The 18,066-nt window shown below is 45.7% G+C and overlaps 1 protein-coding gene across 1 annotated transcript in view; it reads left to right on the top strand.

Annotated features, from left to right (window-relative positions):
• The window catches only part of CFAP91 (cilia and flagella associated protein 91), a 129,933-nt gene extending 116,221 nt beyond the window's left edge, over positions 1–13,712 (top strand). The window contains exon 18 of the mRNA XM_075592913.1: positions 13,548–13,712. Coding sequence (XP_075449028.1) covers positions 13,548–13,553 — 6 coding nt within the window. The 3' untranslated portion in view covers positions 13,554–13,712. The remainder of the gene's footprint in view (positions 1–13,547) is intronic.
• The last annotated feature ends 4,354 nt before the right edge of the window (positions 13,713–18,066 follow it).

The raw sequence follows: 18,066 nt of genomic DNA, 5'->3' as shown, positions 1-18,066 counted from the left end.
GTGAAACTGCATACAGCGCAGCCCGTCACATCGCATCGCTTCAGCACACCTGTAACATGTGAAACTGCATACAGCGCAGTCCGTCACATCGCATCGCTTCAGCACGCCTGTAACATGTGAAACTGCATACAGCGCAGCCCGTCACATCGCATCACTTCAGCACACCTGTAACATGTGAAACTGCATACAGCGCAGTCCGTCACATCGCATCACTTCAGCACACCTGTAACATGTGAAACTGCATACAGCGCAGCCCGTCACATCGCATCCCTTCAGCACACCTGTAACATGTGAAACTGCATACAGCGCAGTCCGTCACATCGCATCCCTTCAGCACACCTGTAACATGTGAAACTGCATACAGCGCAGCCCGTCACATCGCATCGCTTCAGCACACCTGTAACGTGTGAAACTGCATACAGCGCAGCCCGTCACATCGCATCCCTTCAGCACACCTGTAACATGTGAAACTGCATACAGCGCAGCCCGTCACATCGCATCACTTCAGCACACCTGTAACATGTGAAACTGCATACAGCGCAGCCCGTCACATCACATCCCTTCAGCACACCTGTAACATGTGAAACTGCATACAGCGCAGCCCGTCACATCGCATCACTTCAGCACACCTGTAACATGTGAAACTGCATACAGCGCAGCCCGTCACATCGCATCACTTCAGCACACCTGTAACATGTGAAACTGCATACAGCGCAGCCCGTCACATCGCATCGCTTCAGCACACCTGTAACATGTGAAACTGCATACAGCGCAGTCCGTCACATCGCATCACTTCAGCACACCTGTAACATGTGAAACTGCATACAGCGCAGCCCGTCACATCGCATCACTTCAGCACGCCTGTAACATGTGAAACTGCATACAGCGCAGCCCGTCACATCGCATCACTTCAGCACACCTGTAACATGTGAAACTGCATACAGCGCAGTCCGTCACATCGCATCACTTCAGCACACCTGTAACATGTGAAACTGCATACAGCGCAGCCCGTCACATCGCATCCCTTCAGCACACCTGTAACATGTGAAACTGCATACAGCGCAGTCCGTCACATCGCATCCCTTCAGCACACCTGTAACATGTGAAACTGCATACAGCGCAGCCCGTCACATCGCATCACTTCAGCACACCTGTAACATGTGAAACTGCATACAGCGCAGCCCGTCACATCGCATCGCTTCAGCACACCTGTAACATGTGAAACTGCATACAGCGCAGTCCGTCACATCGCATCACTTCAGCACACCTGTAACATGTGAAACTGCATACAGCGCAGCCCGTCACATCGCATCGCTTCAGCACACCTGTAACATGTGAAACTGCATACAGCGCAGTCCGTCACATCGCATCGCTTCAGCACACCTGTAACATGTGAAACTGCATACAGCGCAGCCCGTCACATCGCATCGCTTCAGCACACCTGTAACATGTGAAACTGCATACAGCGCAGTCCGTCACATCGCATCCCTTCAGCACACCTGTAACGTGTGAAACTGCATACAGCGCAGTCCGTCACATCGCATCGCTTCAGCACACCTGTAACATGTGAAACTGCATACAGCGCAGTCCGTCACATCGCATCACTTCAGCACGCCTGTAACATGTGAAACTGCATACAGCGCAGCCCGTCACATCGCATCCCTTCAGCACACCTGTAACATGTGAAACTGCATACAGCGCAGCCCGCCACATCGCATCCCTTCAGCACACCTGTAACATGTGAAACTGCATACAGCGCAGTCCGTCACATCGCATCGCTTCAGCACACCTGTAACATGTGAAACTGCATACAGCGCAGTCCGTCACATCGCATCACTTCAGCACACCTGTAACATGTGAAACTGCATACAGCGCGGCCCGTCACATCGCATCCCTTCAGCACACCTGTAACATGTGAAACTGCATACAGCGCAGTCCGTCACATCGCATCGCTTCAGCACACCTGTAACATGTGAAACTGCATACAGCGCAGCCCGTCACATCGCATCGCTTCAGCACACCTGTAACATGTGAAACTGCATACAGCGCAGTCCGTCACATCGCATCACTTCAGCACACCTGTAACATGTGAAACTGCATACAGCGCAGCCCGTCACATCGCATCACTTCAGCACACCTGTAACATGTGAAACTGCATACAGCGCAGTCCGTCACATCGCATCGCTTCAGCACACCTGTAACATGTGAAACTGCATACAGCGCAGCCCGTCACATCACATCGCTTCAGCACACCTGTAACATGTGAAACTGCATACAGCGCAGCCCGTCACATCGCATCGCTTCAGCACGCCTGTAACATGTGAAACTGCATACAGCGCAGTCCGTCACATCGCATCACTTCAGCACGCCTGTAACATGTGAAACTGCATACAGCGCAGCCCGTCACATCGCATCGCTTCAGCACGCCTGTAACATGTGAAACTGCATACAGCGCAGCCCGTCACATCGCATCACTTCAGCACACCTGTAACATGTGAAACTGCATACAGCGCAGCCCGTCACATCGCATCACTTCAGCACACCTGTAACATGTGAAACTGCATACAGCGCAGTCCGTCACATCGCATCACTTCAGCACGCCTGTAACATGTGAAACTGCATACAGCGCAGTCCGTCACATCGCATCGCTTCAGCACGCCTGTAACATGTGAAACTGCATACAGCGCAGTCCGTCACATCGCATCACTTCAGCACGCCTGTAACATGTGAAACTGCATACAGCGCAGCCCGTCACATCGCATCGCTTCAGCACGCCTGTAACATGTGAAACTGCATACAGCGCAGCCCGTCACATCGCATCACTTCAGCACACCTGTAACATGTGAAACTGCATACAGCGCAGCCCGTCACATCGCATCACTTCAGCACACCTGTAACATGTGAAACTGCATACAGCGCAGTCCGTCACATCACATCGCTTCAGCACACCTGTAACATGTGAAACTGCATACAGCGCAGTCCATCACATCGCATCGCTTCAGCACACCTGTAACATGTGAAACTGCATACAGCGCAGTCCGTCACATCGCATCACTTCAGCACACCTGTAACATGTGAAACTGCATACAGCGCAGTCCATCACATCGCATCGCTTCAGCACACCTGTAACATGTGAAACTGCATACAGCGCAGCCCGTCACATCGCATCACTTCAGCACACCTGTAACATGTGAAACTGCATACAGCGCAGTCCGTCACATCGCATCACTTCAGCACACCTGTAACATGTGAAACTGCATACAGCGCAGTCCGTCACATCGCATCACTTCAGCACACCTGTAACATGTGAAACTGCATACAGCGCAGCCCGTCACATCGCATCGCTTCAGCACACCTGTAACATGTGAAACTGCATACAGCGCAGTCCGTCACATCGCATCACTTCAGCACACCTGTAACATGTGAAACTGCATACAGCGCAGTCCGTCACATCGCATCACTTCAGCACACCTGTAACATGTGAAACTGCATACAGCGCAGCCCGTCACATCGCATCGCTTCAGCACACCTGTAACATGTGAAACTGCATACAGCGCAGTCCGTCACATCGCATCACTTCAGCACACCTGTAACATGTGAAACTGCATACAGCGCAGCCCGTCACATCGCATCACTTCAGCACACCTGTAACATGTGAAACTGCATACAGCGCAGCCCGTCACATCGCATCACTTCAGCACACCTGTAACATGTGAAACTGCATACAGCGCAGCCCGTCACATCGCATCGCTTCAGCACACCTGTAACATGTGAAACTGCATACAGCGCAGCCCGTCACATCGCATCACTTCAGCACACCTGTAACATGTGAAACTGCATACAGCGCAGCCCGTCACATCGCATCCCTTCAGCACACCTGTAACATGTGAAACTGCATACAGCGCAGCCCGTCACATCGCATCGCTTCAGCACACCTGTAACATGTGAACGTCACATCCCGTCTCACTGCATTATAGACAATTGCGCAATTTAGTCACTTTCACTCCGTTATGCATCATATATCAAATAGAACCTCATTATAGACAAATTGGTATGTACTGGGGGAGCCTGACACTATAGTACCCCCAGTGAAGTGAACAGAGTGTATTTCTGACATTAATGCGAATTTCCATTTATTAGGCAGGAAATAGAGTTGAATGGTATTAGTAGCCAAATAGGTCCCAGAAAGCGCAAGATCATTGGTGATACCATGTAATGGACCAAAATAACCATCGTACAAGAGTTCCCGTGGCAATACGTTTCCGAGAAACCGTATAAATTGTGTTAACCGGAGTATGAGGGTCTGAAGTCTTGATTTTGGGTTGTGTCCGTCCCTTTAATCTCAGTAGCAACCAATAGGAGAATCCTTCTGTATTCGTGGTTGGTCTGAAAGGGCATTATTAGGGGGCGGCTGTCACACATTATTATTATTATTTAAATCCCAGTAATGTTTATTAGGTCTGCATTCTATAGACAGAAGAAGCGTTAGGCAGGTGAAAATGTTTCAGTAACCCTCGGGGTATTACAGTACATTAGCAAAAGTAAATAGATAATGCAGCTAACAACATTCATTTAAGGGGGGTAATTTGTGAAAGTCTCCGAACTGTCACTGCAATACAGCCCACTGTTTATCAAGCAGTAAAGCCTCTTTGGTTTAATTGGAAAAAATGTTTTTCCTTATTAAATGTCACAGCCCAGTTCATAAATAACACCCAACGATTGGTAAAATATTAGCGGGATTATCTGTCAAATTAAATGAGATGCAACACTGATACCTTACTGTGTCACCAGATTTCGCTAAGAGAATAAGCTACTTATACATCTTTTCTTGCCCTTATAAATGTGGGCCTTTTCTTTACACCACCATTGCACAGTTTCAGCAGTTTTATTTTATCATGATATTGTATAGCGCTGCTATATATATAGCTACATAGCGCTACAGGAGCTTACAATCTATATTTTTTTGGTGCCTGAGATAAAGTGACTTGCCAAAGGTCACAAGGAGCCGACACCGGGAATTGAACCAGGTTCCCCTGCTTCACACTCAGTGCAAGTCAGTGTCTTTACTCACTGAGCCGCTCCTTCTCCCAGGTTCCCCTGCTTCACACTCAGTGCAAGTCAGTGTCTTTACTCACTGAGCCGCTCCTTCTCCCAGGTTCCCCTGCTTCACACTCAGTGCCAGTCAGTGTCGTTACTCACTGAGCCGCTCCTTCTCCCAGGTTCCCCTGCTTCACACTCAGTGCCAGTCAGTGTCTTTACTCACTGAGCCGCTCCTTCTCCCAGGTTCCCCTGCTTCACACTCAGTGCCAGTCAGTGTCGTTACTCACTGAGCCGCTCCTTCTCCCAGGTTCCCTGCTTCACACTCAGTGCCAGTCAGTGTCTTTACTCACTGAGCCGCTCCTTCTCCCAGGTTCCCCTGCTTCACACTCAGTGCCAGTCAGTGTCTTTACTCACTGAGCCGCTCCTTCTCCCAGGTTCCCCTGCTTCACACTCAGTGCAAGTCAGTGTCTTTACTCACTGAGCCGCTCCTTCTCCCAGGTTCCCCTGCTTCCCACTCAGTGCCAGTCAGTGTCTTTACTCACTGAGCCGCTCCTTCTCCCAGGTTCCCTGCTTCACACTCAGTGCCAGTCAGTGTCGTTACTCACTGAGCCGCTCCTTCTCCCAGGTTCCCCTGCTTCACACTCAGTACCAGTCAGTGTCTTTACTCACTGAGCCGCTCCTTCTCCCAGGTTCCCCTGCTTCACACTCAGTGCCAGTCAGTGTCTTTACTCACTGAGCCGCTCCTTCTCCCAGTTTCCCCTGCTTCAAACTCGGTGCCAGTCAGTGTCTTTACTCACTGAGCCGCTGCTTCTCCCAGGTTCCCCTGCTTCACACTCAGTGCCAGTCAGTGTCGTTACTCACTGAGCCGCTCCTTCTCCCAGGTTCCCCTGCTTCACACTCAGTGCCATTCAGTGTCTTTACTCACTGAGCTGCTCCTTCTCCCAGGTTCCCCTGCTTCACACTCAGTGCCAGTCAGTGTCTTTACTCACTGAGCCACTCGTTCTCCGTATAATGTTGGGAAAGTTTGATAAGGTTCTCTCTATGCTTCTCAGCCAGGCCATTGAAAGGGAGGAATGGTTCTCTGAACCATTTATTTATAATCCAGAGAATATTGTGAACCGTTTATTACAACACATATGTTCTAGTTTTTTTAGATAGTTTGTAACAGATACATGAAAGGTATTTATGTGATGTTTTTAATGAGGACACTCACTGAGCACACTCATTTTTACATGTTTTTGATGCTATATTTATGATTTATGGGTATGCAGTGAGTTAGTAACACCACTTCTTTAGAGAGTTATGTTTAGTACCCAAGGGGTTTATATTGCTATGACATCCTTTTGGGGTTATGTGGTATGCTATGTAATGAATCAGAACGCTGTGCTTTGCTAAATGTTATATAACTCTGATGAAGCAAGGAGGTTCCTCGTGAAACGCGTTGGCTGTTAGTGTTTTGTCCGTCTTTGTGACTCGCTTACGACTCCATCGATTCACGACTCCGACACTATGGAGCCTCACAGTGAGGGGTACAGAGGCAGAAAATGCAGGGCAGAGAGAGCACACATCTGCGGTGCCGAGAGGACGGCATGTATGATAAACCATAAGAAAGACTTTGGCTTTTGAGTGAATGTTATTCTTAGCATTTAATAAAGGGTGGTATGCAGTTGGTGGTGTTTCTGTGTGTGCAGTTCTATTTCAGATAGAAATAAGAACTTCATTTAGAACTTCATTTACCAAACCCGATTAGGAGCCTGGTGACTTCTAACACCTGTGACCGGCATGGACTCTGCATGTTAGCATGTTGCATTATGCAGGGTCTCCAGGGCGCGAGAGGTCAACTCCTCTGGAGAGGCAGTCTCCAGGTGCACTCAATGCAGACTGAACTCCTGATTGCAAGGGGGTTTATATGGCAGTCGGCAAGCTGTCAGAGCACAGAAACGTGTCTCCCGAACCAGTGGGAAGAGTTTAAGGCCTAAAATATAGGGTGTGGTCTCTTGCTGGCCTTACCATGAGGCCGTCCTGCCACAGGTGGTGCTAGAAGTAGGATGCAGCGGCGTGTGGTCTACAGCTGGTTCCTTCTGCCCATATGACAGAGAGAGAGAAGTGCAAAAAGCACCTTATAGTTCAATATTACAAAGCAAATATTGCACCCATAAAAAAGCATAATAAATGAGCTTAACATCAGTGAGTTATGGTTTCCTTCTCATTCTGCTGTGTTTGGGAGAATAGTCGTGGCGTACTGGACACATGCGCACATGGTGGAGTAAAGTATAATATGATGTCTCAGCCAGATGGGTCCTCTCTCGTTAGACAAGAACGATAATCCCCAACACGGTTCATGGAATTCCTGCCACTTCATCAGAGGGAAGGAGTGCTAGAGAGTATAGTCCCTTTATATACAGTCTATTCAAAGTGTATCCTTTATATACAGTCTATTCAACGTTTATCCTTTATATACAGTCTATTCAACGTTTATTGTATTGTATGTCTTTATTTATATAGCGCCATTAATGTACATAGCGCTTATCCTTTATATACAGTCTATTCAACGTTTATCCTTTATATACAGTCTATTCAAAGTGTATCCTTTATATACAATCTATTCAAAGTGTGTCCTTTATATACAGTCTATTCAAAGTTTATTGGTCAATCAGCAATCGTAATTTGTCTAAAAAAACAGGAAAAACTATTCCTATGAAGTTAAAATTGGGCTGTCGTAAAGGATATTAAATAATGTACATAACAACAAAAATACATTTATGTAAATAAATCGAAATAAACAACCCTGACCAAAAACAATGAGCAAAGAGAATAGTCAGAAGTCATGCAGATAAAATCAAAGGGAAAATTAGGCTTCTCAAAATGCAAAAGAACATTTTGCGACTTTAGACCAATAATTATTATTTCATCACATTGTGCTATAAAAGGCTTTGCAACTAAAAGGAAAAAGAAGCGCTAATTCTAAAGTGATATGTGCACTATTGTGTGTATATAATACCTATTACCCTAACAATCAGTAAGAATATTGGGGCAGCCTATGATATGACTCTGACCACCTAGTCAGAGATGTGTGAACAGGTGAAAGAAATGTATATCACTGGCGCCTATGAATGCATATAATAAATAATAAAAAAAGAGTATACAACCGGACTGGTGGAAATAACTGGAACCAGGGATGATGTGATCATACAAATGGAAAATAAAAAGAAATACAAAACATAGCGTAATACTGCAAAATACAACAAAATAACATAACATGTAGACACTAGACTTTTAGCTGCGAGCTGAGACGCACAACAGGTGTACTTCAAAAGTAAAAACACATTTATAAAAACAACAACACTAATAATATAAAAGAATGCAATGTTCTCCCTATAGAAATGTCCCACAGATGATTCCACTGAACGGCTGAATTGACCACTTACCAGATGGCAGTGGGTCACAGGCAGTGGACAGATCTGAGAGTGTCCCCTCTCTTCTGTGGCGCTGGTATTCCAATCAGGTCAGCTTAGCTGTGATGCTATGTCTCTGCAGACACAGGCTGCACCGTGCAGGTCCCCGCGTAGGGCACTCAGAATGGGCTCCGGATACCAGGGATTACGGAGCTCGCTCTCTCTCCTATAGCCAGGGGAAACGTATAAGCTCCTGCTACCACGTGAACGCCAGAGTTGGAGCCGAAATGGTAGAACTGCAACAGCAGATTCGCCTCGAAGAGGGGCAGGCAATACTAGGCACAGACAGTGGAAACTGCGGGACCACCCTACGCGTTTCGAAAGGCAACGCTTTCTTCGTCAGGGGTATATGGGAGACAGCTGTAGTGAGTCCGTTTTATATTAATCCTTAATTAGGTGATGTACACATGTTACAAAGTCCCGGTCATGTGCAGCGCCACCATAGGCAGAGCTGTGATGGCGAATCTGCTCCCAGCAAATTAGAAATACAAAATAAAATAAAAAATACAAATATATCAAAACAGGCACTTTAAAGACGTATAAGACATAAACATTAATATAATCATGACACATGGACATATCATTTCGGTTATACAGTACCTTCCCCCTAGCTATAGGAGAGAGAGCGAGCTCCGTAATCCCTGGTATCCGGAGCCCATTCTGAGTGCCCTACGCGGGGACCTGCACGGTGCAGCCTGTGTCTATAGAGACATAGCATCACAGCTAAGCTGACCTGATTGGAATACCAGCGCCACAGAAGAGAGGGGACACTCTCAGATCTGTCCACTGCCTGTGACCCACTGCCATCTGGTAAGTGGTCAATTCAGCCGTTCAGTGGAATCATCTGTGGGACATTTCTATAGGGAGAACATTGCATTCTTTTATATTATTAGTGTTGTTGTTTTAATAAATGTGTTTTTACTTTTGAAGTGCACCTGTTGTGCGTCTCAGCTCCCAGCTAATAGTCTAGTGTCTACATGTTATGTTATTTTGTTGTATTTTGCAGTATTACGCTATGTTTTGTATTTCTTTTTATTTTCCATTTGTATGATAACATCATCCCGGGTTCCAGTTATCTCCACCAGTCCGGTTGTATACTCTTTTTTTATTATTTATTATTTTTTATATGCATTCATAGGCGCCAGTGATATACATTTCTTTCACGTGCTATAAAAGGCTGTTAAATTCAGACTTAAATGAGAAATAGAAACTAAGTAAACTGCATCAATAGTAGCTTATTATATAGGGAATTAAATCAATGCATTCATTCAAACCATGTGGTGACATTGTGTCCAACAGAAATCCAATGTTTCCGGCTGTGACCATTTATCCCATCACCACCCCTTTCATTTAAAAAAATATATATATAAACAATTGATTTCAATTGAATACCTTCCGAATGACTAATTTTGAAATTCCTCGTACCCGCTGTGCAAAGTAAACCCTTACTGTTCCTTGCGTGTTCCTGGATTCTACATTTCAGTCCTACCCACATATTTAATGCCCCTTACATTTCAATACATACGGTACATGTGGCAGAACCATCGCTAAACCGAGAGATATAAAAAGAATAACAATTTGTGTGAAACAGAAATTTTCATTTGGATCACCAAGGAGCAATCAGACGTTTGTGACATGTCCGGAGTGGGGGGTGGCCCGTTCCCTTGGGCGTGCAAAGGGTTAAGCTCTCCAAGATGTTTTTGAGGACTGTAGTGTGGATTTTGGGACCCTTCGATGGTTTTATTTGGGTCAGAAATGTTCCGAGGAAACTATGATGTTCAGTAGTTTCAGAGCTGTTTATCAAGCTCGTTTTTGCCATTCGATGGTCGCTGATCAGAGGTCTGATCATAAAGTGCAGGATGGACATAGGGGCCTGATCATAAAGTGCGGGATGGACATAGGGGCCTGATCATTAAAGTGCGGGGATGGACATAGGGGCCTGATCATTAAAGTGCGGGGATGGACATAGGGGCCTGATCATTAAAGTGCGGGGATGGACATAGGGGCCTGATCATTAAAGTGCGGGGATGGACATAGGGGCCTGTTCATTAAAGTGCGGGGATGGACATAGGGGCCTGATCATTAAAGTGCGGGATGGACATAGGGACCTGTTCATTAAAGTGCGGGGATGGACATAGCGGCCTGATCATTAAAGTGCGGGATGGACATAGGGGCCTGATCATTAAAGTGCGGGGATGGACATAGCGGCCTGATCATTAAAGTGCGGGGATGGACATAGCGGCCTGATCATTAAAGTGCGGGGATGGACATAGCGGCCTGATCATTAAAGTGCGGGGATGGACATAGGGGCCTGATCATTAAAGTGCGGGATGGACATAGGGACCTGATCATTAAAGTGCGGGGATGGACATAGCGGCCTGATCATTAAAGTGCGGGGATGGACATAGGGGCCTGATCATTAAAGTGCGGGATGGACATAGGGACCTGATCATTAAAGTGCGGGGATGGACATAGGGGCCTGATCATAAAGTGCATGGATGGACATAGGGACCTGATCATTAAAGTGCGGGGATGGACATAGGGACCTGATCATTAAAGTGCGGGATGGACATAGGGACCTGATCATTAAAGTGCGGGGATGGACATAGGGGCCTGATCATAAAGTGCATGGATGGACATAGGGGCCTGATCATTAAAGTGCGGGGATGGACATAGGGGCCTGATCATTAAAGTGCGGGGATGGACATAGCGGCCTGATCATTAAAGTGCGGGGATGGACATAGGGGCCTGATCATTAAAGTGCGGGGATGGACATAGGGGCCTGATCATAAAGTGCATGGATGGACATAGGGGCCTGATCATAAAGTGCGGGGATGGACATAGGGGCCTGTTCATTAAAGTGCGGGGATGGACATAGGGGCCTGATCATTAAAGTGCAGGATGGACATAGGGGCCTGTTCATTAAAGTGCGGGATGGACATAGGGACCTGATCATTAAAGTGCGGGGATGGACATAGGGACCTGATCATTAAAGTGCGGGGATGGACATAGGGACCTGATCATTAAAGTGCGGGGATGGACATAGGGACCTGATCATTAAAGTGCATGGATGGACCACCTCTGTTTCATCAGTCTCTCCATCTCCCCATTCTGTATACCACAGGCACTGGTTAATTTCAATGCATGGTAAGATGTGTTTAAATAAGAATTAATTATGCAAAACTAGGCAACAAAAAAAATAAATTTGCATACAACTTTCATAACAAAAGTGACGCTTTGGTTCAACCGTAAATTGAGTAGGTTAACTCGGGTCTCTGTCTCCCTCTTTCAGAAATCACACCAAATGTTGCACTGGTTATTTTCTAGGTACTTTTTCCTCATGTGGCTCCACTTTTGGCAGGGAATGATTTGGGCCATGGTGGTTTGAAGGAGAATGAGGATTTAGGACATGGTGGTTTGAAGGAGAATGAGGATTTAGGACATTGTGGTTTGAAGGAGAATGAGGATTTAGTACATGGTGGTTTGGAGAAGAATGAGGATTTGGGACATGGTGGTTTGGAGAAGAATGAGGATTTGGGACATGGTGGTTTGGAGAAGAATGAGGATTTAGGACATGGTGGTTTGAAGGAGAATGAGGATTTAGGACATTGTGGTTTGAAGGAGAATGAGGATTTAGGACATGGTGGTTTGGAGAAGAATGAGGATTTGGGACATGGTGGTTTGGAGAAGAATGAGGATTTGGGACATGGTGGGTTTGGAGAGAATTAGGGTGTGGGACATTGTTTGGGGGAGAATGAGGGTTTGGGACATGGTTGTTTGGGGGAGAATGAAGATTTAGGACATGGTGGTTTGGAGAAGAATGAGGATTTAGGACATGGTGGTTTGGAGAAGAATGAGGATTTGGGACATGGTGGTTTGAAGGAGAATGAGGATTTAGGACATGGTGGTTTGGAGAAGAATGAGGATTTGGGACATGGTGGTTTGGAGAAGAATGAGGATTTAGGACATGGTGGTTTGAAGGAGAATGAGGATTTGGGACATGGTGGTTTTGAGAAGAATGAAGATTTGGGACATGGTGGTTTGGAGAAGAATGAGGATTTGGGACATGGTGGTTTGGAGAAGAATGAGGATTTGGGACATGGTGGTTTTGGAGAGAATTAGGGTGTGGGACATTGTTTGGGGGAGAATGAGGGTTTGGGACATGGTTGTTTGGGGGAGAGTAAGGATTTGGAGGCAGTGGCTGAAAGTCTCTTAAAAAGATGCTGATACTATGCTTCAATACAAAAGAAATGTAATTTACAAACGTACATATGATGCACCACACCAAAACGTGTGAAACAAATTGCACTGCATTTTCGGTAATGACATACTTCATGCGCTTTACTCTTCAGGTAATGTTCTGTTTATTCACATATGTAACTGTGTGTACAGAATTATGTAATCCTCAAAGGTTTTTTTTTTCTCTAAATGTTTACAAATAAAGTACACACGAAGAAAATACCTGTGAGGTTTTACAAAGGAGTCTCTTGCTGGTCTATTAAATCAGCAATCCTTCTCCACCAAGTGGCAGCTTTTGTTTAATTGCTATTCCTGATTTCTTTTAACCGTTTTCCAATCCGGGCAGTTTTTAAAAACAGAATATACAGGAATATGGCCAAGAGATTTCCATATAAATCAATTACATGCGAAAATATGTATATATACAGTCCTCTAACTCCATCTTTTAAATGGGGTTATGCTTGGGGGAACAGGGTTGCATCATAATATTGACACATGCATTTGATACAGGCTTTCTGCTTTATAAGGTAGTAACACCTCAAAACCAATCTACTGTATTCAATGTATCTCAGTATCATCATACAACGAAGAATGATCTAACAATATGCAGCAAACCGGTATAACAGGTACTGTTTAACCACGCATTAAGGGCTGGCCTTGTGGTAATGTCATCCCCATTTATAAATCTGCAAATGACAATACTCACTTTGTGACTTGTAAGAAGCAGTATTTAATAACCATACTTTCTTGGCGTAGATACAGCGATGTCTGCGCTCTCAGCGAGTGACCCTCTGCTTTGTTCCCTGTATTCAGGTGTGATGTGGCATTGCCGGCTAAATGATTGGAGCGGCGGTGAGAAGAGGCCCAGGGGATGGAGGTCGCGCGCGCCTCCCTTGCTGCTAGTCGCAGCGTGTTTATTGTGCAGGAAGCGTGGGATGTGAGAGGTTTGTCTGCCGAGTAATAAACGCTTGTGTAATGCTCCCGGCTGTTATTTACACGGGTCACGCTTCCAGAGAGCGCTCCGTGAGGGCGACAATCTTCAAACTAACGCAGGACGCGTGCGGGTGATATGGAAGCCGGCTGGTTAAACGTTTCTTCGCCTTTCAGTGGATTACATACACTACAGTAACCACTGCAACATATTAAGGGATATCTGTAGACATTATCTGTCCATTCTCCCTGGTTCCTAAACATTATTATTATTATTAATTATTATTTTAACATGCACTCTGCAATTTTATTTACAAGGAAAATAAGTAAAAGGGAACTTTTGTGTATTCATTCTATTGCTTCTACGCACTTGTGATCAACACGTTTCTTGTTTCATTTACACGAACACTCAAGAACTGTACCAACACCTTCACAATGTGCCCATACTGGGTATAAGGAAAAGTTCATCAACCCCACATAGCCAGCCAATAAAAACAAACATTGTGTAATGAATTGAAGTCTATTTAGCCGCTAAACAAATCTAATCATGTGAATGAATTGCATATGACTTCTCCTGGGGGCCTCTGACTGGGGTATTGTTTGCCAAGCAAGTGTTTTCTTTCCCCTTATCCCATCCTGCCCTTATTAGATAGCCAATAAAGATAAGGGAAGGGCTTTGTCTGTGCAAACTCTTAATGAGCACACAGATATCAGATTAAAGGGAGCAGCCTGAGGAAATGACCCCCTCCCAAGTGTCAGCTCAGCGGGTTTACAGAATAACTTTCAAAATGAGTCAAAAATGCTGATAGGTGTTTAAAATGACCGCAATTCAGCTGCTACAATAAACAAGCAAGTGCTTGCTCAATTTGTTTTAACCCCCACGCTGCCCGGTGGCAGAAACACCTTGCAAAACAACACCTGCTCATATCGCATGGTTCAAAGCATCTCTACAACCATGCGATTACTTCTAGCAAGCTGGAGCGATTCGGTCCCGTAGAGTCTTTGTAAGGAAAAGGTGCAAAGAAAAACTAGTTTAGATATAACAGAACAGAAAAATTATATATAGCACACACTAGAAGGCAAAAGAATATTTGCAGGGTGCAACGGGCTACGGAGGACCCAATACCTCCAATATACAATATAAATAACACAAAGCCCAGCACACACTGTCTTTAGATAATAGAACAAATGAAAAGGGATAATGCAAAGAAGAAATGTAATGACATTTAATACGTAACACAAACCACCAGTATAAGAACCACACTTACTACATCAAAAATTGATAACATGCAATAATAAAACAGGCAAAAACAGAGGGAATAATGGAGGGGGGAGAGGTCAGTTCCCCTGCGTTCCCTCACACTATCCCCAATTCTGTCAATGAACAAACATAGAACTTGAGTGCAGAAGGCAGGGACTTTTCATAGCATGTTTCCCAGAAATAGTCGGATTAAACCCATTTAACACTGAAAGCATTGAAGTTCCAGTCTTAAACTTGAACATAAAAAGTGGTAACTGCACCAGTCAGAGCCACTGATGCGGGGAAAAGCCGGACCTGTTGTCCCCAGCCCCATGAGTGAGTGTCACAAGTGAAGGCTCATTGTATCCCACCCATTTGTGGCCCTCTAACTTCCAGGGCCAGGGTTTGCTACCTCTGCACAGCCTCTAACCCCCAAGTCCATTTGCATCCCCCCTCGCACCCTCTTCATCAACCCTCCTCCCCCACAGTAAGCTCAACATCGGCCTGCACCATTCCCACAACATGCCCAGTTTGGTGTCTGTGCTCAAAGGTTGAGTCTCGGGCACTGAGATGTCTCTTAGTGGCTCTGGCCACAGTAATGTGCCACTATCTCGATCAGGAGTATATTCATTTTAAAATGTGAGCTGGTTAAATTACTGGTCTACCAAAGCCACAGAGCCACGTACCAAAATAAAAAGGTCCAGTCAGTGCAGGCTCCTAATACAACCATCCCAAGTTAAACCCCTTGTCTGCGTGGACATTGGGTTACCAGCTGTCTGGGTAGTTGTTGGTACTGATGGCAGCTCCCAGTGGACAATGCGGGATAGCCACCAAAGTGTGGCTAAGGAATTTGAACATTCATCATAATATAACTTACATGATGTGGTGAAGGTGAGGGAGGGAGGGGGGGTGGTGAAGGTGAGGGAGGGAGGGGGGGCGATGAAGGTGAGGGAGGGAGGGGGGTGGTGAAGGTGAGGGAGGGGGAGGTGGTGACCTGTAAATCACAGTAGAAATGTGAACAACCAGATTTTCCCAAATCGTACAGCCTCACTTGCACTGGATCATAAAGGAGGAGATTTAGAAATACCCGTGCATTTTGACGAAATGCTCCACTCTATACTCTCTGCTCAGCCATATATAAGAAGTGTATAAGGTTTCTTACATCTCATTTTACATCACCCAAAGCCAGGCAAATTAGTGTGGTGCAAATATTAAAGACAAACAGAAGCCAGATCTGCTAAATACCATTACATGTGCACAGTTAGTGTCTCATACGGAGATTTCACAAATTGCACAAGGAGTACAAATTGGAGCAGATGGCTTGACACATTGACACAACCAGGCATAAGATGTGAAAATGCCTCTATTTGCATAACGTTTGGGTCAAATAAATCTCTGCGAGGATTGGTATTAAACCTCTCACACAAAAGTACAAGTAATTTGTGGTGGGACGTGCAGAATCCATAGGCCATCGTCCATCCTGTCTGTGTCACACTGATGTGGGAGTTATAATAATACAGGTGCCTAAGGGACTTCTGCTTTATTTACATTGTGTCATACAGCAATGGGAGAGGTGGACATTCGCTTTACATCCTGTCATCCAGCTGTGGAAGGGAAATCACTGACTCACGAGGCTCTTGGCACCATGCAGTGGAAGGGGCTGGCAATATGATATACAGTAGGTTACTCCCATTCACTGTTTCACCCCGGCGTGAATCTGTGATCCTCCCTCGGTATGTGCCACTGTGTCACTTTGTGATCCGGGGTAATGACTGAGGGGCAGATTCTACATGTGGCCCATTGGGCCATATTTGGCAGAAATTCCTCATTGAAGTCAAAATGACCTAAGGTCCCTTCAAACTGTCCTTCACAATGTCACCCTGTAATGGGAGAGGCCGAGCTGGTTATCTTCATTAATATGTGTCTGCCCTTTCACGCTAGGTGAGATTGTTGTCATCAAACTAGGTAGAAGAGGAGGCGATTTATATAACAAGCTGCTTCAAAGGTGGATTCATACTCTTGGAACACAGATTCCTCATGGGTTAAATGAAGAAATAAAGTTTGCCGTATTCCTGTAGTATTGTTGCCATCTTGGGGTTGACCCAAAAACTTGTACAGAAGAATGAATGAGATTATTCTGTCATTTTGTATAGTGTGTATAAAGTTATCCCATGTTGCTATGCAATATATGTAGGGCCACAACCCTGTTTCAAATAAAAAGGCACAGTTGTTAGGCAGCCGGAAAAAGCCAAGGAGTGTGGGCGAAACACACGGCCATTTTGTTGAGGAGAGGCCGGGTGGACAACACTGACCCAGTGTCTGTGAGATCTGAAGAAAGAATGGATAATTGAGCAGAGTTGATACTCTCTGCTCCGGCAATTGTTGGATGAGATCCTAAGGAGTGGAGAAAGCCAGATGTCATTGGAAACATGAGTACATCAATCTAATTGGATGGAAAAGGACCATGTGCATGAACATAATCTGATAAAACAAGGTAGCAGCCTTTTCTATCACCTTTGACGAAGCGTCGGTGAAACGCTTAGGGTGAGTGGAGACGAGCGAAAGAGGACAGAGCCAGGCCAAAGTACTGCAAGACAAGAGGACCAAGTCATGTGTAGCAAACTCAGAGGTGAAAGTAGGCCGGCATGGGTAAAAGAATAAGTGCTGATACTGCATACCAGTATGAATTACTGGGGATTTTAGTACTAACCTGCCTCTCTCTGTCTCCCTGCCTCTTTCTCTCTGTCACTGCTCTCTCTGAGTCAGCGTGTCGGCTCCGGTCACTGACGTAGTATGCCTTAATATGGATATGCCCATATTGGGGCATCTACGTCACTGACCGGGGCTGGCTACTGTATGTTGGGAGCCACAGGGAGAGGGAGGGCACAGAGGCATGAAGAAGCAGAGAGAGGCAAAGGGGCAGAAAGAGGTGCAGAGAGGCAGGGAGACAGGTTAGTTTTCCTTCTGATTATTGTGGGGGGTATTATATTGTGGTATGGGGGGTATTGTATTGTGGGGTATTATATTGTGGTATGGGGGGTATTGGTGGGGGTGGGATATTGTATTTTGGGGGTATTATATTGTGTGTGTGTGTGTGTGTGTGTGTGTGTGTGTGTGTGTGTGTGTGTGTGTGTGTGTGTGTGTGTGTGTGTGTGTGTGTGT

This window comes from Ascaphus truei, chromosome 3 (genome assembly GCF_040206685.1).
Source record: "Ascaphus truei isolate aAscTru1 chromosome 3, aAscTru1.hap1, whole genome shotgun sequence".
In the NCBI taxonomy this organism is placed as follows: Eukaryota; Metazoa; Chordata; class Amphibia; order Anura; family Ascaphidae; genus Ascaphus; species Ascaphus truei.
This window is presented reverse-complemented; position numbering and strand designations above follow the sequence as displayed.